General features: G+C 43.4%; 1 protein-coding gene across 3 annotated transcripts in view; it reads right to left on the bottom strand.

Annotated features, from left to right (window-relative positions):
- LOC106571559 (serine/threonine-protein kinase PAK 5) overlaps window positions 1–27,616 on the bottom strand; it is a 119,643-nt gene that overhangs the window by 52,344 nt on the left and 39,683 nt on the right. Inside the window, exons 1-3 of one of the 3 annotated variants that reach the window (XM_014144736.3) lie at window positions 26,935–27,222; window positions 20,409–20,632; window positions 15,888–15,932 (exon numbers count right to left, since the gene is read on the bottom strand). In XM_014144736.3, the coding sequence (XP_014000211.1) occupies window positions 15,888–15,932; window positions 20,409–20,612 (249 nt within the window). In that variant the 5' untranslated portion in view covers window positions 20,613–20,632; window positions 26,935–27,222. Of the gene's footprint in view, window positions 1–15,887; window positions 15,933–20,408; window positions 20,633–26,934; window positions 27,223–27,616 lie in introns of those variants that run through there. The other 2 variants (XM_014144737.3, XM_082961914.1) reach the window with 2 other exon arrangements.

The following is a 27,616-nucleotide window of genomic DNA, read 5'->3' as shown; positions in this document are numbered from 1 at the left end:
CACAACCTCAAACAGTCACACTCCAAACTCCACTATGGCCAAGACCAAAGAGCTGTCAAAGGACACCAGAAACAAAATTGTAGACCTGCACCAGGCTGGGAAGACTGAATCTGCAATAGGTAAGCAGCTTGGTTTGAAGAAATCAACTGTGGGAGCAATTATTAGGAAATGGAAGACATACAAGACCACTGATAATCTCCCTCGATCTGGGGCTTCACGCAAGATCTCACCCCGTGGGGTAAAAATGATCACAAGAACGGTGAGCAAAAATCACAGAACCACACGGGGGGACCTAGTGAATGACCTGCAGAGAGCTGGGACCAAAGTAACAAAGCCTACCATCAGTAACACACTACGCCGCCAGGGACTCAAATCCTGCAGTGCCAGACGTGTCCCCCTGCTTAAGCCAGTACATGTCCAGGCCCATCTGAAGTTTGCTAGAGAGCATTTGGATGATCCAGAAGAGGATTGGGAGAATGTCAGATGAAACCAAAATATAACTTTTTGGTAAAAACTCAACTTGTCGTGTTTGGAGGACAGAGAATGCTGAGTTGCATCCAAAGAACACCATACCTACTGTGAAGCATGGGGGTGGAAACATCCTGCTTTGGGGCTGTTTTTCTGCAAAGGGACCAGGACGACTGATCCGTGTAAAGGAAAGAATGAATGGGGCCATGTATCGTGAGATTTTGAGTGAAAACCTCCTTCCATCAGCAAGGGCATTGAAGATGAAACATGGCTGCGTCTTTCAGCATGACAATGATCCCAAACACACCGCCCGGGCAATGAAGGAGTGGCTTTGTAAGAAGCATTTCAAGGTCCTGGAGTGGCCTAGCCAGTCTCCAGATCTCAACCCCATAGAAAATCTTTGGAGGGAGCTGAAAGTCAGTGTTGCCCAGCGACAGCCCCAAAACATCACTGCTCTAGAGGAGATCTGCATGGAGGAATGGGCCAAAATACCAGCAACAGTGTGTGAAAACCTTGTGAAGACTTACAGAAAACATTTGACCTGTGTCATTGCCAACAAAGGGTATATAACAAAGTATTGAGATAAACTTTTGTTATTGACCAAATACTTATTTTCCACCATAATTTGCAAATAAATTCATTAAAAATCCTACAATGTGATTTTGTGGAATTTTTTTTCTCATTTTGTCTGTCATAGTTGAAGTGTACCTATGATGAAAATTACAGGCCTCTCATCTTTTTAAGTGGGAGAACTTGCACAATTGGTGGCTGACTAAATACTTTTTTGCCCCACTGTATGTATGTGTAAGGGCTGTCGAAGAGATGAGACCAAGGCGCAGCGGGTACCTGAATACTCATACTTAAATATTATTATTTAAAGTGAGTAATGGGAAAAAACAAGAAACAGAACGACAGCTAACAGATTTGCAGGCTAAACAAACAGCAGTGCAAATACAACTACCTTCAAAAACCCAAACCAAACACACACCTATATATAGGACTCTCAATCAGAGGCAACTAGAAACACCTGCCTCCAATTGAGAGTCCAACACCCAAACCTAAACATAGAAAAACTAAACTAGACAGAACGTAGAAATACATACAAAACACAAACCCTCTGCCACGTCCTGACCAAAACTAATACAATTACTCCCTCTGCTGGTCAGGACGTGACAGTATGTGACCAATACAATTTTATTTTGGTTTTATTTGAAAACAGAAAATGGACACAATTCAATGGATATCAATCAACAAAGAGGTAAGAATATGTAGGCTTTAAGAATATGTTGAAGGCTAGCTGTATTGGGTGCAGGTGACTGAACTGCTCACTTTTGTGTCTGTGTCTGCAGGTATACAGACAAGGAGGCATACAAAGGTATGTCAATTGGTATTGGTATGTATGCGTATCATACTTACCATCCTCCTTCCTTTCCTCGTCAATGAATATCCCATAGGCCTCTACATTATGGACAAGGTATGTGTATGAACACCATTATCAAAACAGGTTTTTTCATTCACATTCACCACAACAACCAAGGTATGAATACTGTCGTGTGCATATTTTATTAATCATCTGTATAATTGCAATTTTTTTGGATGCAAAGACTTCACCCTCCCTAAACCACTGATGAATATAACAGGAAACCTGTTCGATAACCATGCACTGCAAAATCATTCTGTCTATGGATACGGAGAACATCAACACATTAACATCAACACGCCAGAGGATAAACCCATTGGACTTGGGGCTCTGCTGGGAGTTTACCTCATATTTAGATTATTTTATTCTGCTTTTCCACTAAAATCATAATAAACACTGAGAACTAAAATATTGTGTTATTGTTATGCGTATTATTAATATTATTAATACTGCCCTATATTATTAATAATACTATAATAATAATCAAACATTATAATAACAGGGGAGGGGGGGTAAGTTAAAAAAAAAATACCACAAAAGGCTCTTTGAGGATCCATTAAAAGGGGTTCTTTGAAGAACTTATAGGGGTTCCTCCACAGATTACATTTGAAGAACCCCTCAAGGATACTCAAGGAACCTTTTACTTTTAGAGTGTGGAAAGAAATGCTGCCTGCATGCTCAACCGGCGTCGCTCATTCAGCCGAGCCTTCTCAGGTCTCTTCTCCACCCGTTATGGGGTCTGAGCCGCTAAAGACTGCCACCATTAGCTCTGACAAATTGAAATCCCTAGTCATTGGTGACTCCATTACCCGCAATATTAGACTTAAAAAGAATCATCCAGCGATCATATATTGTTTACCAGGGGCCAAGGCTACCGACGTAAAGGCTAATCCGAAGATGGTGCTTTTTGAAGCTAAAACTGGAAATTGTAGAGAGTATAGGGATACTGTTATCCACGTCGGCACCAACAATGTTGGGATGAAACAGTCAGAGGTCACCAAGCGCAACTTTGCTTCAGCGCGTAACTTAGCCAGAAAGATGTGTCGACATTAAGTAATTCTCTCTGGCCCCTCCCAGTAAAGGGTAGTGATGAGCTCTACAGCAGACTCGCACAACTCAATCGCTGGTGGAAAACTGTTTGCTGCCCCAAACAAAAGATTTAATTTGTAGATAATTGGCCCTCTTTCTGGGACTCACACACAAACAGGACCAAGCCTGGCCTCCTGAGGAGTGATGGACTCCATCCTGGCTGGAGGGGTGCTCTGATTTTATCTATCAAATAGACAGGGCTCTAACTCCTCTAGCTCCCCAATGAAATAGGGTGCAGGCCAGGCAGCAGGCTGTTAGCCAGCCTGCCAGCTTAGTGGAGTCTGCCCCTAGCACAGTCAGTGTAGTCAGCTCTGTTCTCCCCATTAAGACCATGTATGTCCCTCGATCTAGGTCAGGCCAAACTAAACATGGTGTTGTTCGCCTTAGCAATCTCACTGGAATAAAAACCTCCCCCATACGTCATTTTTTAAGGAGATTGTGATAATACCTTACATCTCAAAATATGACTACTTAATGTTAGATCCCTCATCACTTCCAAGGCAGTCATATTCAATGAACTAATCACTGATCATAAACTTGATGGGATTGGCCTGACTGAAACATTGCTTAAGGGCTGATGAATTTACTGCGTTAAATGAGGCCTCTCCTTCTGGTTACACTAGTGACCATTTCCCCCATGCATCCCATAAAGGTGGAGGTGTTGTTAAAACATTAATGACTGCAAATGTCAATTTTTGAAAACATTTAACCCTGCTTTCATTTTTTTAGGTTCTAGTCATGAAATCTACTCAATCACTTTTTTAAAGCTTCTGTTACAGGCTTCCTGGGCTGTATACTGCGTTCCTCACTGAGTTCCCTGAATTCCTATCAGACCTCGTGGCATATAATATTATAATTTTTGGTGACTTCAATATACACATGGAGAAGTCCACAGACCCACTTCAGAAGGCTTTTGGAGCCATTATTGTCTCAGTGGGTTTTGTCCAACATGTCTCAGGACCTACGCATTGCCACAATCATACCCTGGATCTAGTTTTGTCTCGTGGAATATTGTGGACCTAAATGTTTTTCCTCATAATCCTGGACTATTGGACCACTATCTTATTACAATTGCAATTGCAACAAATCATTTGCTTAGACCCCAACCAAGGATTATCAAAGCCTCACTATAAATTCTCGGACAACCCAAAGATTCCTAGATGCCCTTCCAGACTTCCCTTGCGTAATACCCTAGATGCAGTCGCACCGCTAAAAACAACATTAAAAAAAGTCAAGAAACTAGCTCACTGGTATGCAGAAAAGACCAGAGTCCTGAAGGAAGTATCCAGAAAATTGGAACGGAGTTCCGACTAGCTTGGAAAGACAGTACCGTGCAATATCGAAAAGCTCTCACTGCTGCTCAATCAGCCTACTTTTCCAACCTGGATGAGGAGAATAAAAACAACCCAAAATGTATTTTCGATGCAAAGCTAAAAAGCAGCATTCCCCAAGTGAAAATGGCCTTCATTTCAGCAGTGATGAATTCATGAACTTCTTCAACGAAAAGATCATGATCATTATAAAACAAATTAAGGACTCCTATTTGAATCTCCATATTTCTTCAAAAATCTGTTGTCCTGAGTATGCACAGAACTGCCAGGACCTCGGATCAAGTTTTTTTTATCCTGTATCTCTCGACATATTCACGAAAATAGTCATGGCCTCTAAACATTCCAGCTGTCTACTGGGCCCTATTCCAACTAAACTACTGAAAGAGCTACTTCCTGTGCTTGGCCCTCCTGTGTTGAACATAATAAACGTCTGCCTATCCTCTGGATGTGTACCAAACTCACTAAAAGTGGCAGTAATAAAGTCTCTCCTGAAAAAGCCAAACCTTGACCCGGAAAATAAAAATGCGAATCGGCCGATAGTGAATTTCCCATTCTTCTCAAAATGTTAATGATAGTGGATTGATGGATTCCCAAGTTTTAGTATACATTTTCTTTCAAGATTACACCCCATATGCCATGTCTTGGAATATGCAGACAGACAGATTAAAAGTAAGTTTACATTGTAATACTTCTGACAGTCAACTTTCTAACTCTGCTCATAACTTTTGGACTTTATAGCATTCCCAGAAAGTATGAATTATTGAGTCATTGTTAGTTTTACACTTAAGACATGACTCTGCCATCGTGCTGTAGAATTTGTGAATTTTGTCTCACTGCCTTCCTGAAGACAAATAATGCAAATTAAACGCTCCAGTCTAGTTTTTGACCCCATCGTAGTCCAGAGACCACATTCGTGAAGGTGGTAAATGACTATTTAATGGCATCAGACCAAGGTTCTGCGCCTGTCCTCGTGCTCCTAGAACTTAGTGCCGCTTTTGACACCATCAATCACCACATTCCTTTAGAGAGATTAGAAACCCTAATTGGTCTACACAGACAAGTTCTTGGTTTAGATCTTATCTGTTAGAAAGATATCAGTTTGTCTCTGTGGATGGTTTGTCCTCTGACAAATCAATGGTAAGTTTCAGTGTTCCTCAAGGTTCCGTTTTAGGACCACTATTGTTTTCACTATACTCTATATTCTGTATATTCTACCTCTTGGTGATGTCATTCGGTGATGTCAACTTTCACTGCTATGTAGACAACACACAGTCGTAAATTTAGATGAAATGGTGAAGCCCCAAAATTGCATACCCTGGCAGCCTGTGTTTCAGACATAAGGAAGTGGATGACGGCAAATGTTTTACATTGAACCTTGGACAAAACGGAGATGCTAATTCTAGGTCCCAAGAAACAAAGAGATCTGCTGTTGGATTTGACAATGAATCTCTATGATTGTGCAGTCATCTCAAATAAAACTGTGAAGGGCCTTGGAGTTACTCTGGACCCTGATCTCTGTTTTGACGAAAATATCAAAAATATTTCAAGAGTAGTCTTTTTCCATCCTCATAACAAAAATCTGAAACTTTTTGTAAATAAATGATGCAGAAAATCTAATCCATGTGATATCAAAATCAAAAGTAACACTGAAAAATAGCCATCAATATATATAAAAACACAGAATCCCAAACACCAAACATAATGTTCATAAATCTGAGTGCAGTTCGATGGCAATTGCGTCATCTGTGGATCTGTTGGGGCGGTATGCAAATTGTAGTGGGGCTAGGGTAAGGTGGAGGTGGTATGATCCTTAACAAGACTCTCAAAGCACTTCATGATGGCAGAAGTGAGTGCTACGGGGTGATAGTCATTTAGTTCAGTTACCTTCGCTTTCTTGGGTACGGCAACCATTGTGGACGTCTTGAAGCAAGTGATGACAACAGACTGGGATAGGGAGAGATTGAATACAGTATGTCCATAAAATTCTGCACATGCTCTGAGGATGCGGCTTGGGATGCCATCTGGGCCGGCAGCCTTGCGAGGGAAACACGCTTGAATGTCTTACTAACATCAGCCATGGATATTGGGAGCACGCAGTCCTCATAAGCGGCTGTGGCCCACATTGGTGGCTTGGTGTTGTTTTCCTCAAAGCAAGTGAAGAAGGTGTTTAGCTTGTCCGGAAGAAAGGGGTTATGTCCGTGAATTGGCTGGCTTTCCCTTGGCTATCCAACTTGATGGATTCTACATTCACCGTGCGGACAGGACAATGGAGTCAGGGAAATCGAAAGGGGGAGGGGTTTGCCTCTTCATAAACAACAACTGGTGGGCTGACTCGAGCGCGGTGGAAGTGTCGACCCATTGTACACCCGTCTTGGAAGGCCTGATGCAGGGGCGAAAATCTGATATCAACTTTGGGGGGGACAATTACATGAAATTTTCTCAAGAGCAATTCCTGAGGGGGACACCAAAAGTAGTGCTGTAACACATAGCCTACATTGTAATATGGTAAATGTATATTGAGGAACCAAAGAAATAAGGTGTTTGCCGTACTCCTAACTACCGGTACCCAAAACTACACAACTACTCACAACAGCAATACCATTGCCTTTAACAAATCTTAGTTCAGTCACCAGTTTAAGTTGAGAGTGGGGGTATCCATGGCATTTTCCAATTATGTTCCTATTTTACAAGTAAAAAAAATTGAGAACCTTTCATAATGTTGCCAAACAAAGACTCAACAAACTTACCTGAGACTCCGTCTCTGCCAGTCTGTCCCTGCAGATCTGTCCCCAACTCTGCTGTCTGTGTGCCATCTGTTGCCTGCTCTGCCTAATGACATCATTGTGAAACATTTCCATTAGAATTTCATTTCTTTCTTATGAACATTTTATCAACTAGTCTTTGAGATATTAGGCTACTAGGGTTCTTACTTTGCGTTTTGGTGTACTGAAAAATACTCTGATGTCCGTCTTTTATTTTTCTGCCATTTTTCTACCTGGCTGGCTGGCTACACACACACACACACAGTGTGTAGGTTATTTACAGTAGGAGATGGGCTTCTATCATCTTCTATCATTCTATTTGGGCTTCGATCTAAAAGGTAGCTAGCAAATGTGAAACGGATTAAAATGACAAGAGTTGACAGCTGTATGAGTTCACCATTTACACAACATATGCTGCAACCTTTTGTAATTTTAATAGTTTGTTTCATATTGGCTGGCTTCCAACAATAATTGAATTTGCAAAGCAAGCGAGCACCAATTCCGTTTCAGTGGTGTTTGCTATAATCTTTGCTACCCGGGTTAAATAAAATAAATAAATAAAAGTTCCCTTGCGACAATTTAGCTTTTGCAACGAGACCATTAAATATATTTAAGACAATGGTAGAAGAAGAGTGTAGTTCTGTTCAGTTTGGACTTCAGTTTATCGCTAACCTTATCACAGGGACTTTGAAGCACTAACTTACATCATCTGCATGTTGATCTCGGAATACATTGACGATAGCAAAGATTCCATCTTTGACGAGGCCACATAAATGGAATAGGTACTAGCTAGCTTAATAGTTAATATTTGCGTGCTAGCTCTGCATATTCAGCTAGTGTGTGTGCGCGATTGACTGGATTAACTTTAGGTCAGTTACGTTCATTGAGTGCCTTTCGGACAGTAGACACGACCCCTCTGTTACCTTGCCAGTGGATCAAACCATTGTGAGGAAAAGGGTGGGGGGGTCGCAATCTTTTGAAACTTAAAAACGCGCTATTAAGTGTCTATAATCAGCACAATTGCTTTCATTGCGTATTATTCATATTATTTAAATTACATAGTTATGTTTCAGTGATATATTGGGGGGGACAAATCATATTTTTCCCAGGATGGGGGGGTCGTGTCCCCCCCGTCCCCCCCCCGGGATTTCCGCCCCTGGCCTGATGGTCAAATGCTGACCCTTCTACCTCCTGAGGGAGTTTTCAGCTGTTATCGTGACTGTTGTATACATTCCACCTCAGGACAAGAAAAATAACAAGCTGGCACTTAGCGAACTGTACAAAGCTATGAACAAGCAGGAAAACTTACATCCAGAGGCTGTGATTTTAAATCTTCGTCATTAAGACATGTGATTCCCAACTTCCATCAACACATCTCCCTTGCCACCAAAGGCGATAAAGTCCTAGACCACTATTATTCTACCCACAATCAAGCATAGAAGGCCCACTCTCGTCTTCCATTTGGCAAATCAGATCATTACTCCATACTCCTGTCTCCTGTTTACAAGCAGAAGCTCAAACAGGAATTACCCGTGACTCACACTGTTGAGAAATGGTCACCAGAATCAGAGATTATGCACCAGGACTGCTTTGCTAGCGCTGATTGTAATATGTTTCAAAGACTCCACCAATAACATCAATGGGCTAACCACCTCTGTCACCGGCTTCATTACGAAATGAAGAAGGCGCGACAGCACCTGTTCCCTCTCAGGAGGTTGAAAAAGCTTGGCATGGGCCCTTAAATCCTCAAAAAGTTATACAGCTGTACCATTGAGAGCATCTTGACTGGTTGCATCACTGCTTGGTATAGCAATAGCACAGCCCTTGATCATATGGTGCTACAGAAGGTGGTGCGGACAGCCCAATACATCACTGGGGCCAAGCTCCCTGCCATCCAGGACCTCTATATCAGGCGGTGTGAAAGGCAAGCCCAAAAATCGTTACAAAGACTCGAGCCACCCAAGCCATAGACTGTTCCCTTTGCTTCCGCATGGCAAGCGGTACCGGTGCATCAAGTCTGACACCAACAGGCTCCTGAACAGCTTCTATCCCTAAGCCATAAGACTGCTAAATAGCTAACAAAATGGCTACCCAGACTATCTGAGTTGACCCTTGTATTTTATTTTATTTGAATTTTTGCACTTTCTCTATGCACACTCACAAGGTCCTACACACTCACACACACTGACACTCCAACACACACACAAATACTCACGCAATCATTTGCTCACACACACATAATATGCACATACATTTATAATGACTCTACACACATTAAATTACTTTTTTTTTTTTTTTTAAACCAACTAAAAATGAACACCCATCAAAATAAAGTCATCTTTCTTCTCGTTCTTGTAATGTAAGTGTTGAAATGTTAAATCCCTGACGAAGCTTTAGCGTTATAGATTCAACGGTAGGACAATGTATTCCATTGAGCCCATTTCAGCCATTACCGGGGCGTGTTTGACAGGTCATTACAGACCTTTCCGCGGTAGTAGCGTTAACGGGACAAAACATCAGGCACAAGCGTATGAAGAGTATGAAAGAGTCGCAGAAGTCAAATGAAAGCAATCAACACAGCAAGGTTTAAGTGACAACTGGATTTTGCACACCTCCAACACAGGAAATAGAAGGCAGAAAAAAAACACATCTCAGGTGGGCAGGGCATACATGTTGCTAGAAACATGAGTATGAATGGCGTTTATAAACACCAAGTTTATAAATCACAATATTTTTCTACTTACTTATTCTTTTCAGAAATGGCGCACGCAGATATTTAGTGTGAAATTTACGCAACGGTTATAAATGAGGCCCCTGGCCCTAGAGCAGAGATATTAGCCTGGACAAATCTGTGCTTTAGCCAACTCTTGTGACTATTGTAACGACACAACAACAAACAAACACATATGGCTGCCTATTTAGAATTGTATTTCTGTTTGTTAGATGTAGGATGTGTCATTTCCCCCCGGGAGACTAGGGCAGCCCAGAAAAGACCCCAGGCCTAGCGGTTCTGTGTGTGTGTTTACTGTGTTCCTCTGATGTGATGTGATCCAGGCCACAGCTGAAACCACTCTGACCCATTCCCCCTGACCTCTCTGGGGAAATACTCTACTACCAGCCCCAGGATCCATGAGTCATGCTAGGCCTACATTAGATACTCACCACATAGAGGCTAGTGGGTGTTACAGATCACATCAAAGACAAGCATATGGCTGTATCCCTTAAGTGCATAATGCAGACCTTGTAACCAAGAATTGTTTGCTGGCAAACACTGATGTTTGGCTATGAACAGCCGTGGATGGAAGAGGCAATGAATCAATAGTGATGTCGTAAATAAAATCCAAAATCTCTCTGCCTCGAGGAGCTTCTCTAGGAGTTTTTCAATGAGTTTATCACTGTCACTGAAACTTCCTGATCCACTGGCCTCCGCACAGAGACGAGGAGATCAATTAGGGCTCTCTAGTAGGAGCATCCCAGTGTTATCTTCTTCTCACTGCTTTGAGAGAGACAGGAGCTCCCTCTGGTTACATTTCACACACACGCACGCACGCACGGACGCACAAACACACACATGCAAGCACACGTGCACACTCACACAGCCAGATAGACAGCCACTCACCATGCCTTAATTACACACGGACAGTCATTAATCTAAGTCCAAGTCCTGTCAGAAAGTTAACTTCACTTATTCTTCCTTTAACTCTCTCTCTGTCTTTCACCACACACACACACACACACACACACACACACACACACACACACACACACACACACACACACACACACACACACACACACACACACACACACACACACACATACCTTCAGTCTCCCAAGGTCAGTCACTGTAGGCGATAAAGGAGAATATATCAAAACCAATTGAACCAGACATGAGTTATACCTGAGTAGGGTTTAGTTGAATATACATTGCTGCATATTGAAATCTATATGTCTATATGTCAAGATAAGTTATGGGAGGGAGAAATGGAAGGTGAGTACAGTACAGTACAATAGACCCACATAGTCAATTTGTGATATCAGAAAGCTTCAGCTCTGTCTCATTGTCTTGCCTATCTTCCTCTCCTTGTCTCATTGGTGTTCAGGCTACTGACAGTAGAAAGCCATGGATACCATATCACTTTGACTTTCACAATACATTGTTGTGCCACATGGTGTCCTCCTAACTAGGGCCAGTGAGCATAAGGGTAGATACAGTAGGTCCTCAATGTATTTCTACGGTGTAACAGGGGAGTCACAGGGACAGGCTAAAACTAACCACCAGGGGGTGCAGTAGACCCATACAATGAATCCACCACCGCTGATTTGGTCAACTGAGTGCACAGTCACAATGAGACCGAAGAATGATCCACCTCCAATGTAGACACAGAGTGTGTGTGTGTGAGTGTGTCAAATCTCTCTGACCGTGACTCCGACAGCTCTGAGATTTAGAGACTGTGTCTGTGAATGACAGGAATGAGAGACGAACACAGAGCGAGAGAATGAGGAGGTGGAGGAGAGGATGGAGGTAAAGAAAGATAAAGAGAGGCTTAAATCAATGCCATCCACTTCAGCCTCTATGACTGCCAAGAAATGCAGATGCTCTCTCTGTCTAGGAGTTTGTGTGTGTGTGTGTGTGTGTGTGTGTGTGTGTGTGTGTGTGTGTGTGTGTGTGTGTGTGTGTGTGTGTGTGTGTGTGTGTGTGTGTGTGTGTGTGTGTGTGTGTGTGTGTGTGTGAGTACGTGCGTGCGTACGTGTTTGCAAATACAAAGATGAAACCAAATTCGGAGTACAATCAAATTGACATGCAGATAATAGACACCGGAAAATGATATAATAAAATAAGTGACCTTTCAACAACCAACACTGGGCAAACTATTATTCATTAGTCATTCATTATTGAAGCAAAGTAATACAGTTATGCAATTCATTGACAGATAGATCATATGAAGTCTGGGGTACTTTCAACTGAACACTCTGAGTACTATCCATTCTCAGTGGAGGAAGTTGATTTGGAGAGAGTCCAGTGCCATTAACACCTCCAGTGGTAAGATGAATTGTGTCTTGGTGCTCTGTGTAACGTGTCAACTCTTTAACCCTACACTTCACTGTTCAAATAGTCGTTTCGGCACCTGACACTCTCTCTTTCTCTCTCTCTCCCTCCCTCCTGGTCCCATCCGGTTTAAGGGCAGATATCATAGCACCTGAGCGCTGCTCCTGAACCAAAATAACTCTGTCATACTTGCACCAAACGTCACACTTCTCCTAAACAGCACTTCTAATTCATCGATTTCAGTCAGACACTGTAAGGTGACAGTTAACCACTATATAAGCCCATGAAAACACTGTGGATGAACATGAATACTTCACCCTCCAAATAGCTGATCGCAGTAGAGAACACATCAACACACTGCATAGTGTGACCACACAATTCACAGCAAAGGAAACAGCACGTTTGAAGACCCTAAACTCCGACTTAACCTAACAACATGCACCCAACACTTCAGTTTGCTGACAGAGAAACTCCCCCATGAAATAAATGACATATTAAACCTTTACCAGCGTATCAACGGTTGTTGACACAACTTGAACAGCCATAATACTCCACCTGTGAGAGTGTATGAATCGTTTCTCTGTGGGACTCCAGTGTTGTAGCTCTCTCTCTCTCACACATTGACACTGGTAGTCCCTGTCTCTCTTCCTGTCTTCTCCTCTGGCCCAGCCAACGCTTTCCCCTCTCATCTGTGGTCTGTGTCTGGGCCTCTAGGTCCTCCTTATACCCACCCCCATCTACCCCCACCATAACTCACTCTGCCCAGCTGCAACTCCTGGAACCCAGCACGCCCTCCACTCTCACATGCCAGCATGCACACACACACGAGCACACACACACGCACACGCACACAGGCACACACACACACACACACACACACACACACCACACACACACACACACACACACACACACACACACACACACACACACACACACACACACACACACACACACACACACACACACACACACACACACACACACACACAGCTCCTATCCAGATCTGTTTTCCCCCGTCACATGCCAGGGGATTGGCACGGTGCAGTGACGTCCTGTTGTCAATGACCCTGTCACTGAGCCACTGACATTTCCAGTAGACAACCCAACACACACACCACAATCTCTCACAGAAGTATTACTGTACACACACTTCTCAATGGGCTATATGCCTTCACTGGACCATATTGTTTTCAGTGTACCAGTCTCTCACACACACTGACCTACTGCTCTACTCTTGCTAAGTCTATAGCATAGTCCTTGTGACTGATCTACTTTAAGTCTATACCATGCTACTCTCCCTATCCCAGCCCAGTTGTAAATCTCAGAATGCTACCATCAGCCGGTATATAGTCACACTGACTTTGTCCCGTCCCAGTCTATCTGCCCCAGTACCATTTACAGTTTCTCACTGCCTTACTGTGAACCAGGGACACAGCTGAGGATATAGAACCCCCCCCTCCCCCCCACCCCCATCTCCATAAACACACACACCACTGTCCCTGTGTTACTACCCTTCAGGGTCAATTATCCCCAGTACTTCACAGGATCTGGCACCATGAGGGTGTCAAGCTAACGTGCTGCATGATCCTCACACCGACATTAACCCTCTCACTGCCAGAGTATACAATGCTGTCAAACAGGAGAACTTGACCATAGGCAAACATTGGATAGCTTTTTGAAAAGAGAAGAGGGAAAATAACAGATCCAATAATATTCATAATACAACAACAACAAAAAAACGACCAACCTTAATATTACGAAGCATGGTAATAAAGTCGTCCTCTGAAGAAGGGGGTTGGTGGTGGGCTCAAGAATACAAAAACATCTCACCACCACCGATAATCCAATGGCTAGCTCTATCTCTCTAACCCAAAGGCAGCTACTGTAGCTCACTCTCTCCCTCAGGGCCACAGAGATGTTTTAGACATGGGAATGCTGTTAGCGCTTTGCGTTAGCCTACTTCTGGGGGATGGGGGTTGGATGAGAAGGGGGGTAAGAATAAAGAATAAAGGGAGTGATATGGAGCACTTCCATCTGGGAGAGAGTGCATACGGACCCAAACCTTCTAAAGGAGAGAAAGTGTGTGTGTGTGGGGGGGGGGAGAGAACAGATGGGAAGAAGGGAAGTAGGGTAGAAAGGAGAGGAGAGAATGAAGGGGAGACGATGAATAAACTATGAGTGCCAGCCAGAGGGCGATGTAGGGAGTTATTTGAGCAACAATGACCGCACCAACCTTCCTAACCCTACCAAAACACACACACATCACACTGACCTTATCCTCTGTCCCCTTTACAGTACCAGTGAGAAGGCTAGGAGACTGCCAGGCAAAGGAACACACACATAGATACACACACATACACACATACACACACACACACACACATACACACACACATACATCTCGACACAGTGCTGGGGGAGCCTGCCAGCCAGAGGTAGAGTAGCATCACTCATGTGTCATTACAACAAAGAGAGAGGGACATCAGACAAACACAGAGAGATAAATATAGCACAACCCACCCTGTGACTCAGCCATACACACACTCGCGCGCACACACACACACACACACACACACACACACACACACACACACACACACACACACACACACACACACACACACACACACACACAGGCACACAGGCACACAAACACACATATGGATGCACATGCCTCTAATGAGACCAACAAAGACAGGAGAGATGAGAAAGAGGAGGGACGAGAGGAGAGGAGGAGAGAGAAAGGGAAAGCAACAATATTGTTGTTTGGTTCGCTACAATCGCTGATACCTTTGCCTTTGCTCTCAAAAACAGAGAAACATGATTGAAATCACGGAATCAATCATTTATATACCACTTATGAACTATTTATAAGCCATTTCTAAAACATTAAGAGACCCTACTGTTCATCTTGAAATAGGAAAAAATGATTATTCCGTATCGTCCCTTCACGACCCAGAGACTGCACATCATATGTCATTCATTTATGTGGAGAGAAACATTGATGAGTTACCGGATGAGAGGAGCTGCAGTGTGTGTGTGCGGGTTTGTGTGTATGCGAGGTGGATCTGAGTAATGGGACTGGCTCAGGCCAGTCGGTTAGTTAGTTGTTGGCTGAGCAGGGAAGGTTCTGGAGAAGGGCAGAGAGGGTTCTGAAAAACATGCAAAACCCTTATGATCTGTTTCCCTTCTGGCTCTGTATCAAACCTGGGTTCAAATACTTTTTGAAATCTTTCAAATACTTTTACAACTTGCTTTAGCCTGCTTGGAAGGCCAGGTGGGTGGGGTTTACACGTTCTAGGCTTTTCTATTGGTTTCATGGCAACAGTCAAGCTCAATCAAGCGCCGTTGCAGTATTAAAAAAACTATTTAAAATAGTATTTGAACCCATGTCAGCTCTGTATAGCAGGCCATGGGAGCACGCACTTCACATCCATATCAGCACATCAATGCTAGCACTCGGAAATAAATACTATGTACAAATAAAAATAAAACAACATTCTGCTAGGGTTACAGATTAGTGACTTTTCGGGGTCATGCGTATGATTGAAAAGAAGAACTAGCAAAAATATGTAATATGTACTACTGCCCCTCCCCTACCACAACCTTAACACACTTCCTCCGACTGAATGCATGTGGCCAGGTAGTGCCGGAAACATGTAGTAAAAGAAAACAGAGGCTTGTGGTTGTGATAGTGTGTGACCGAAAAAGGAAGAGAAAAGAGAAGAACAGAGAAGGGAATTGAAGGGTAGTAGAAGTCATACTTTTCGCAACGGTGTTTCGGCCGACCGGATTTTCTTGGGAGATATCTGTGAAGAGAGTAAGATAATTAAAGTCTTGTTTTCCCCTCTTCAGAGATATCTCCAATGGCAACAGTGCTGTTCTAGAAAGATCAAGTTTCACAAGAAACGTTTTTTGTGTACTTGCTGCCGCTGTCTAAAACCTTTATTAAGCTAGTGGTAGAAAGTAAATTGAGGTTAGAGGTTAGACAGGAAGTATTTAACTATATATCTGATGTCATATCCTGTGATGTCCTCTTGATCCTATTCTCCCGAATGCCCGTGGCTCTTCATAAACTAGCCTAGCTTAGTGGCTAATCCTGAAGATAATAACCTATGTCCCATTGCTTTAAACAAGCTACCGCTACAAATGTAGCTAGAGTTGCGCAGTAGACCACTGTTAAATAGGGAGCATTTCAATACTGGTCAATTGAGAACTAGTACAGCTAACTAAGCAAGTTGCTGCTTATTTCTTTATCTAAGATGATGGTCTACTGCTATAAGAATATTTAGATGAAACGTCCTTGAATGTCTCTGTTTGTGATGTGCCAGCTCACCATTACTGTAAGTCTGATGTGACACCTAACTAAGTGCTTCTCTTTAAGGATTATTTGCACTGTTGTTGACAATCAAGAACGATTCTTTTTTTTTTCTTCATTTGAGCAGTGGCAGCTATTCAGTTTGATTGTTAAATATCAAAACAGTTGCTGAAACGATAAAGTGTATGTCCGTGTCGTGTGTGTCGTTGGCTTGTGTCAGTTCATTGCACAGCGTGTAATAACAGTAAATAAAAGCAGGTGTAGTGACACACAGGACACAGGGTGTAAGGGCTGAGGGCCGAGAGCCACACATGCAGTATGAAGGGGACACCACAGACAGGGAGTAGGACTGACACTACCACTGGCTGGGACCCCTAGGTACAACAACAGCTAACAGCCTGGGCATAATGGATAGAATCCCTTCAGAAGCCACTCTGATGCTTCCTAAAGGAGTAGAGTATTTTAAACAAGCACTACAACTTCAAGGACTGCTTCTACATAAACACGCATAGGCAATAGCGCGATGGTGGAATGCATCTGACTGTATAAGATTCAATGCGTCTATGTTATTAATTGTATCTGCCCCTATCGGAAGAAAACGACAATATAAATAATAATTGAACAACAACACAGCATTGGGAGACACTCAGAAGAGGCAGGGACAAGGAGGAACACAGTCACAGAGGTGGAGGAAACATGGGCAATTCATCTCACAGTGTCATCTGCAAAGAGATTGTATTGTTTTGTCAAGCAGAATGATAGGATATTGAATTTCACTGAACCATTACTAGTTACCCCAGCTAACAATTCTAGGGAGAGAGAACGTTTTTGTTACCCGTAATGTTCCCCTAATGTTTGTTTCCAGTTTTCCATGAGTTAGGGGAACACTCTAGCTATGTTAGCAAAAACCTTCTGAGAACCTTTTTTGCATGTTTAGTGTTAAAGTTAGGAGAATATTCCCCTAAATGTCAAGTAGAACTTATCTAGAACATGGTTACAATGTTCTCAGAATATACAACATTAACGTTCAAGACACTTTTCATGGGATGTTGCAAGAACATTCCCGTGTCCAGTTTTTTGAGGTTTAGGAGAGTATTCCAACAGGTCATCTGGACAGGGTCGAACTGTACTGGCCCAATAAGCACATGCCCTAAAGATACTGTATACCTTATTGGGAGAGTGGTTAGGGTGTTTGTCATTGGTCCTGGTGGCCTGGTTTTGAGACCCGCTTAGGGGATTCACCCTACTCTCACTTCCTTGGCAACATACAGTATGTTAATGTCATTATTTGGCAACAGTTACAACACACCGATCTGATCTAATTCAAATTTGTTTTTGCATTGAAAGCTAAGCACCTCAAAGAGAATGCTCTGTGTCTTCTTGAAATCCACAGCACAAATACCATATACCATTCTATCTGGAACAGTCCGAACTTGTTGCCGATACATGACCCAGGTGGTAGTGTTGCTTCTGATAGAAACACACTGTGTACCCAGAACATGGTTTCCACATTCTCAGAATGTCATCAATGTGTATATTTACAGTAGCGTGTCTGTACATTCTCACGTTTGCCATTTAAGCAATGATGACGCCAGTTATACCAAAACAATACAGAACATAGAGTTCCATCTCCAAGTTTTAATGTGTAAAAATAGACAAATTCCAACAGGATCACTTCAGACCAGTGTTGGGGTAATAATTACTTACAGTTACTTTTATGAGTAACAGAGTAATATAACAAGTAACTGTCTTCAAATATTGTAATATTGTTAGTTACTTTTTCAAGTAACCTGTATATTACTTTCAGAAGGATATATCTACCGGGATGTTACATATATTTCTTAAAGCCTTGTCCTCATGCTAATGGAATTCATTCTATAGGTTTATCTGTTTCCAATAGCCTATCGTAAAGTTTAAAATAGAAGAAAGACGGCAGCTGGGTAGCAAACCCGCTTAATCTGTTCCTCGTGGAAATGCTCCTGTTATTTTGAGTTATTCGAGGAGAAAGAGAACAACGTTTTAGTCAAATGGAAACTCTGCAAAGGCAGCATTGAAGGTTGCGCACAAAGCTGGTAGCCAGTTCCAGAGATGTGTGAAAGAGGAGAAATCTATAAACCATTATGACAATAAAGAAAGATTCAAAAATGACATTTCCAAGTGCTCTAATGAAATATCCATATAAACAATTGGAATGGTTGATAAATGCATTTCAAAAGCGCAATAATGACATTAGCATGTATTGCTAAGAATGTGAGAGTAGGGGGGCTCCGGTAGAGGGTCTCGAACCCAGGCCAACAGCACCAATGAGAAATGCCCTAACCACTGTCCCTATAAGGAATATCACTACACAATGTAATTATTGGGCCAGTACAGTTAGGCCCTGTCAAGATTAAACCCTCCATAGGCATTTGTGAAGATCTTAAACAACTTGATAGGCGTAAGCAATAGGGTGAATGCACTTTGAAGTGAATCTCAACTCTGTTAAAAGTACACTCAATCAAAGATTGAATTGATCATAGTGATTCAGGGGTATCATTAAAGCAAGTGAATATGTCCCTCCAACATTAGACAACTAGACAGAAAGCCCTTCAATAAGTAAGAAAAAGTGAGAATAGTCAGATTAACTGATACATGACACGGCCATGGTGGCATAGCAGGAAGATTGGAGCACCGTCGACCAAGAAGATGTGAGTTCAAATCCCAGGTGAGGACATGTTGAATAATAATTACTGTATAAATGAACATGTACTGTATGTTCAAGGCACTGTGTGTGAGTATCTTTGACAGACAAAGTGCTATGAACGGATAAATCAGGGCCTTGACTGGCTCAGTAACAAGATGTGATCAATTGATGAAATATTCTCCAAATAATATATATTCTGGGAACATGGCAACCGTGTTTGGTGGGACATTGATGGAATATTCTCCTAATCCACAGAAAGCTGGATACGTGAATGTTCAACTTTTACATGTCTAGGACATGAATAGCTTTTGTTCCGAGAACATGACAACCATGTTCTGTGTATGTTTGGTGGGATGTTGATGGAATATTCTCCTAACCCACAGAAAACTGGACACAAATGTTCCTGCAATGTTCTCGTTAAACGTGTCTAGAACACAATAACCACGTTCTGGGTCCGTTTTATTTGACATAAAGGGAATGGTCTCTTGCAAACATTCCTTGCACAGCACGGGAACATTCCTATGAAAAAGTTAGTTAATGACCTAATGAGACTAAGTTCTCTAAAGTTGTGGGAACGTTTGTTGTTAGCTGGGACGGCAGCGCTTTTGATATCTTCACGTTTGGCAACAATCTTGGCCAAAAATACAGTAACTTTGTCTTTCAGGACCATCCAATCATCACCTTAAGTGTTGTTAGTGTATGTAAGTGACTGGAAGTAATAGACACTCCCAGGATCAATAATGGAAAGCCGAAGGATGTAACATTCAATCTGTTAATAGATTAGTATTCCTGGATAGCTCAGGTACTATCAGAAGTTCAATGTCTATCTCTTCTTACAAGGTCTACGGCTTCTTAGAGTCTTGAGGAAGTGTGTACTCATGTCGTTGAAGAATTGCCCATCTTCCCTCCATATAAAGACAACATAACAGCTCATAACAGGTGAAAGGAGCCAGACTGGTGCTCAAAGACACTGGGTGTGTATAGATAGGTACAGTAGAGACACACACACACACACACACACACACACACACACACAGACAGACACGACAGACAGACAGACAGACAGACAGACAGACAGACAGACAGACAGACAGACAGACAGACAGACAGACAGACAGACAGACAGACAGACAGACAGACAGACAGACAGACAGACAGACAGACAAAACGGAGAGGTATAGAGAGAATCCCAGAGAAAGAAAAAAGAAAGACAGAAAGAAAGAAAGAAAGGGATCTGAGAATACAGACAGACTGAGTAGCACCACTTGTCCACCGGTACTCTACCTTCATAGGAGCCAGCTGTATGGGTGTGATATAGGAGGGGTCTACCATGGGCTTGGGTCTGTTGGCTGTGTCTGCCAGGAGACTCTGCCATTGCTGGGGCAGACCTGTGAACTTCTGCTCCCGCTCGTCGAAACCAGTGTGGACCCGGTGCTCAAAGTTAGACGGAGCTGAAATCTCTAGCCTCTTCTTCTTTTTCCCAAACATGCTGGAAAACCCGGACAAACCTGGAAAAAAACAGCAAAAGATTTTAGAAAAATCTTGGGAATCCCAATAAACAGACATAGCAGTCCAAACCCACTATTAGAGGAATACATACATTATGAAGTCGATATACAGGTAACTGCCAAAATAAAGGAAACACCAGCATACAGTAAAGTTTCTTAATAGGGCGTTGTGCCACCACGAGCCACCAGAACAGCTTCAATACGCCTTGGCATAGATTCTACAAGTGTCTTGATTCGACAGCATCATTCCACACGAAATTCCAGAATTTGGTTGATTGTGATTGGCACGCACGCACGCACGAACGCACACACACACACACACACACACACACACACACACACACACACACACACACACACACACACACACACACACACACACACACACACACACACACACACACACACACACACACACACACACACACACACACACACACACACACACACACACACACACACAGTTATTAGGACACAGGCTAGTCAAGATATCTCCCACTTCAACACTTATAGCATCATTGACCTGTACTTTATGTTCCTTTATGCATTATGCAGTGGGGTAACTAGCTGGAGAAACAGGTTAAGTGCATGTGGGAGAGAGAATCAATGTTATAGCCTAGTTTATGCAGTACAATAAAATGCCCTCCATTATCCACACCCACACTTTATGAGGGCGCACGCACACACACACACACACACACACACACACACACACACACACACACACACACACTGTATGGGGGCACACATGGGCACACACACTTCACATACCAATTAGTTGGCATGTCATTTGTTGATGGTCTGCTGTTTATTCAAACTACTATGGTGTTGAAAACGTGTCAACTTCATTCAGCTGCGAGATGAAGATTTGCTTTCCCAAAGCTTGTTTCATAATACTATTAATGTTGATGGGCTTCGTGGTTTGAGTGGAAATTGAGCAAGAGACTTTAGCCGTTTAACACTACTTATGATTCACTGGCACTTTGATGGGCAATCATTGAATCACGCAATCACTTATTTCTCCAAATCCACGTCATCTGTTTGTTTGTGGAAGAGGATAGTTCTCCACGCACATACGTACACACGCACGCACGCACGCACATACATACATGCACAGATAGATAGATCCACCATGTTGTCATCCACCATGTTGTCATCACTCTGTTGGTTTGGTCTGAAAGGAGCTTATTGTATCCCTGTCTTCCTGTCTCTCTCCCCTGTAGGAACATTGTCTTCTAGTGGAAACAAATGTTTTCTCTGTCTGTCCGTATCACCGGTCCGGACCTCCGTCGTACCAGCCAGATCCAGCAACACACACAGACCAGCCCTGCCAGGCCAGCCCTGCCAGGCCAGCCCTGCCAGGCCAGCCCTGCCAGGCCAGCCCTGCAAGGCCAGCCCTGCAAGGCCAGCTGCAGTAGCCACGGTGAGTGGACAGAGGGACAGAACAGATGGTTAGAGAGACAAGCTAAGGAGAGGAATAAGCTAGTGAATTTGTGTTTGTGCCTTCAAAGAAACCCTGTCTAAGTAAATATGAAGATCTATCTGACTCTGAGCACCTGAGCACCTGAGCCCATGCAAATACCCCAATAAAGTAGCTCTGACCAGTGACAGTGCCTGATAAGAAAAAAAAGTGAGGACCCCAACAAGTAGCACTAACATTTGCACAAACTAGAGCTGATAGAATGATTAATGGAGTCTTTCTCATTCAATCTGCTTACAGTCCCTCAGGAAAGACATTAGGCTGATTTAGGGAGGGAGGGAGGGAGGGAGGGTGGTGTGGTCAGGAGGTGAAAGAGATGGAGTGTTGGGGAGTAGTGCACTACATATACTGTAGTTCAACTAATTATTTGACTACATTTTCAGTGGCTCACTAAAATATGGGTGAAGTATGCAATCAGCCTATTCTCACATGAGAAGAAAGGGAGAATAGGCTAAATTACACATTCTGTTATTCATATGACCCCAAAGTGATCTGTTCTTCCAATTTGTTGTCCATGACATTTCAGATGTACATATGCATATTTTTTTACTAAGTAGTTTGGATGTAGTGAACTACATTTTTTTTGTTAAGTTAACAATATTGTTTGCTTTAGTGAGCACCCGAGGGGCGTAGGGCTGGGAAAGACCCGCTTTTGGCCCCAACTGGTGGTGAAATGACTCTGGCAAATATGGCAAATATTCACAGAGACTTAATTGACTGCAGCTGCACACCTTAGACACCTGGCTGCAATTAGGGCTGCAGCAGCAGTATATAGACCATGCAGTGGCATGCACAAGGGGGAGAGAGGTCAATGAGGCCAGTGTGTAGCCGATTGTGGGTGGCCTTGAGGTGTGGGGGGGGGAAGAAGGAGGACAGGAAAAAAAGTGGAGCATATTATAAGTAAATATGGAATGGGGAAATGCACAAGCATTATGGAAGATCTCATAAAGGAGAAGATGGCAGACAGGAAAAAAATGAGAAAAGTGGAACATGTTTTGAGTGAATATGGAGTGGTGGATCACACATCACTTTTAGAAGAGCTACAGAAGGAAACTGAAAGTGATGAGAGTGAGGATGAATTAACTGCGGTGGCAGGTGCGGTGAAGACAGCCGAGTTTGAACCTCGTCCTGATGATCAACATGATGATTCTGGCTCAGTGGGAGTGAGATTTCTTTGAGAAAATGGATCCTTGCCTTCAGGCAGATCAATATGTGGTGTCAAGTTGGATGGAGAAGAGGTTGGGTCGGTGAAAGTCACTCGTGTTGATTTTATTTTTGTTGCGTTTCTGCCGTCCAGAGGGAGCAGGCACTTCGCGCCACTTCGACTGAGGACAAGAACTGTGACTTGCTTTCCTCTCCTGAGTAGGGAGCCATCGAAAATAGTGATAACTCGAGTGGCGTTGAGGAGGATCAACTAAAGTTGAAGATTCCAGTTGTCTGTGAAGCCCGCCGTTTGGTGTGACTCAGACCCGGTGATGCAGAGTCTTTACCAGATAAAGTCAAGTTAGGATGTGTCTGTTATCCTCTGAGAACTTTAGACCCGAGTCCAGTACGGTGTTTTAGGTGTCAAGCTTATGGTCATGTGGCAGCAGTGTGTAAGAGTGAGATTGAGCACATGAGACATAGGAATGTGTAGCATCGGTGAGTAGGCCGAGGCCAATAGAGTGATAGTAATAACGTGCTTCAATAAGATTATTTTTTTGGGGGGGGGGGGCGTTCATGGCCATGGTTGTCAATTTGTACCGCAGGAATGGAATTTAAATCACAGAGGATAAGGATAGATGTTGTGGCGGCAGCTGCAGAGATGTACACTACATGACCAAAAGTATGTGGACACCTGGTTATCTAACATCTCATTCCAAAATCATGGGTATTAATATGGAGTTTGTCTCTCCCCCCCCCCCCCCCCCCCCCCCCTTTGCTGCTATAAACAGCCTCTGCTCTTCTGGGAAGGCTTTCCACTAGATGTTGCAACATTGCTGCAGGGACTTGCTTCCATTCAGCCACAAGAGCATTAGTGGGGTCGGGCACTGATGTTGGGCGACTAGGCCTGGCTCGCAGTCGGCGTTCCAATTAATCCCAAAGGTGTTCGATGCAGTTGAGGTCAGGGCTCTGTGCAGGCCAGTCACATTCTTTCACACCGAGCTCCACCAAACTTTACAGTTGGTACTATGCATTAGGGCAGGTAGCGTTCTCCTGGCATCTGCCAAACCCAGATTTGTCCGTTGGCCTGCCAGATGAGGAAGCGTGATTCATCACTCCAGAGAACGCGTTTCCAGTGCTCCAGAGTCCAATGGCGGAGAGCTTTACACCACTCCAGCCGACGCTTGGCATTGTGCATGGTGATCTGAGGCTTGTGTATGGGTTGCTCGGCTACGGAAACCCATTTCACAAAACTCCTAACAGTTCTTGTGCTGACGTTGCTTCCAGAGGCAGTTTGGGACTTGGTAGTGAGTGTTGCAACTGAGGAAAGATGATTTTTACGCGCTTTTAAGCTTGTGTGGCCTTCCGCTGAGCTGTTGCTCCAAGACGTTTCCACTTCACAATAACAGCACTTACAGTTGTTAGGGGCAGCTCTAGCAGGACAGAAATTTGATGTCCTGACTTGTTGAAAAGGTGGCATCCTATGACGGTGCCACGTTGAAAGTCACTGGGCTCTTCAGTAAGGCCATTCTACTGCCAATGTTTGTCTATGGAGATTGCATGGCTGTGTGCTCTTTAAAAAAAAATATTCACCTGTCAGCAACGGGTATGGCTGAATCCACTAATTTGAAGGGGTGTCCACATATATTTTTGTATATAGTGTACTTGGGTGTACGGAATTTTACAGCAGAATAGTTACAAGATGTTTTGAACGATAGTGTCCCGTCCTCCCAGGCTACTGGTCTGAAGTAGTATCTGATAGGGCCAAAGTAGTGGAATAGTGCTGAGGTTGTAATGGGTGCAGGGTTAGCTGGTAGGGTAATTATTATTATTTTTTCAAATTGTAATGAATTCATACTACAGAATAGTAGGCTGATGCAAAGCCAATACAGTAGGTGGCGGCATGCACCTATCTTGTTTGGGGACTGCCATAATACCAAAGAAGAGGGAGAGAGAGCTGGGAGAAGGACCCGTTGAAGCTCTGTCATAATTGTTGGACCAGCCAGCACCCTAATATGCCTAAGGTTTGAAGTTCTCTCTGTCTTGGGGTTAAATATTATCTTCCCCAGCTATTTAAGTTTAGTTATCGCTGTGAAAGGGCCAGTACTTGATTTTAAGGTTTTACATTTGAGTGAACATTCTTTTAGGACCTGGAGATTCCCCTACCTGTCAAACATTTTGAGTTAAATAAATCCCTGTTTGAGAACGGCATTGCCTCGTCTGACTCTTGGTTTTGCACTACCACCCCACTCCTCCACGGAGTTGTTACAGTAGCTTAACTTCTTCCAGTGTGAAGTAATTGGTAGCTTGGTGAACCACATTTTCAGAGTAGCTTCCCCAACACCAGAGGAGGGAGGGAGATGGAGTGGCAGTGACACACACACACACACGCATAACTACCATGCCTTTCACGTCTTCCCCAAAATAACCAGCTAACATGCACATTCCTGCATTCTCTGACTCCATCTCCCTCTGCTCCTTATCCATATTTGACCTGCCAATCATCTCCTTACGCACTGCGGACCTGTCAACAAGGCTTTTCCTCACTGGCTGAGTGCCAGTACCACCTCTACTGATTGGCCGAAGGTGTCTGACATTTTACTATTCTTATCCCTAACCACCAGTGTGTCCTTTGGAAAGTGAAACGGCAGCATTCATCCACTCTACATCTATTACATCCGTACTAAAAAAATAGAGCTGAGTGAATTACCTCAACAAGCAGAAAACTAAAACACTATCTCTGGATATCAGGGACAAACACTGGCTAGCTGCCTTAACGAGACCTGGGGGAGTGGGCCCAGAAGGGCGTGCAGGCTTTTGCTCCAGCCCAGCACGGACACACCTTATTTAACTAATCAAGGGTTTGAGGATTAGTTTAATCAGATGTGTTAGTGCCAGACTGGAACAAAAAGCCTGCACACTCTTTGTTTCCATTCAGGACCAGGGCTGGAGAAGACTGATGCTATACACAGACAGAGAACCTCAACCCCAGCAGCACATTTAGGGGGATTGCATCGGGATTAGGAGCAGGCAGAGAGATGAGAGCCAAGGGGCAGTGTGTGTGTGTGATTTGGGAATGGGATTATAGAGGTTAGCAGGGCTTAAGGCCTGATTGTAAGAGAAAGAGGAATACTGGCACAGACTGCTGGACTGCTCGTCTAGGCCACACACACACACACGCACGCGCACAGACATGCTCACTCATTTCGCAGGCTTTTAAAAGGGGAATGGCATTCACTGTGCAAGGCCGGCTTGAGTACGAACAGTAGATGAAGTAGAAGTGCAGTGCATCGTTTGGAGTGAACAGTATATAAGCGAGGAGCCCTCTGAGAAGTTCTCTGTATGGGAAAACCTTACTGGACTACGTAATGCACGGATTGTCTTGGCAGCCAGACCACCACTGAGCTATAATTTATGAGCATAAAGCACTTCATGGAGAATAAGGTTATTACAGCAAAGAGGTACAATGTCACTGGATGAGAAACAGTAGCTTGGTTAATGACAAGACAATGAAATGTTATCATGGTAAAAGTGTCAGAGTACATGTAATTATTCCTAAACAATGCATAGGTAGGTATTGCAAACACAAGTGTGTGTGTGTGTGTGTGTGTGTGTGTGTGTGTGTGTGTGTGTGTGTGTGTGTGTGTGTGTGTGTGTGTGTGTGTGTGTGTGTACTCACCTTCATAACTGACCTGGACTGACCTCCCCTGTAAAAGTGAGCTCTGCTCCACAGATAAATCGTGGTCGTATCTTAGCCATGTTTCTTACCAGAACTGGTAAAAAGGAGTTATGAGAGCCTTGCATAACCCAGTTCAACGTAAGTGCCAACCTACACAAACATATACAACAACGTTACACCCACACACACACACACTCACACATTCCCCAGCATGGCAGATCGCCCTCCACACAGACTAAGAGAGAGAGGCAGGGTTCCTGACTCCCAGGCTGATTTGTCTCAAGCCATCTGTCGCCATCTGAGCCATGGCAGGCGTTTCCCTGCACCCAAAACCCAGGCACAACACACACACTTTTGCACGTGTGTGGTGTGTGTGTGTGGTGTGTGTGTGTGTGTGTGTGTGTGTGTGTGTGTGTGTCTCTGCGTGTATGAGAAAGCATGTACAGTGGGTTCTGGAATTATTTGATCCCTCGATAAAGATGAGCAGAAAAGACTGTCGAAAAGAAATAATACCAATGCTGAGCTACGTATATTGTATGCAAAATAAAAACTAAAAGAAGTCATTCTTTTATACTTATACAGATTTTGTTAAACACAATATATTTTTATACATATACAGTGCATTCGGGAAGTATTCAGACCCCTTGACTTTTTCCACCTCTTGTTACGTTACAGCCTTATT

This window comes from Salmo salar, chromosome 15 (genome assembly GCF_965601325.2).
Source record: "Salmo salar chromosome 15, fSalSal1, whole genome shotgun sequence".
In the NCBI taxonomy this organism is placed as follows: domain Eukaryota; kingdom Metazoa; phylum Chordata; class Actinopteri; order Salmoniformes; family Salmonidae; genus Salmo; species Salmo salar.
The sequence above is the reverse complement of the archived record's forward strand: the minus strand, read 5'-3'. Positions and strand labels throughout refer to the sequence as shown.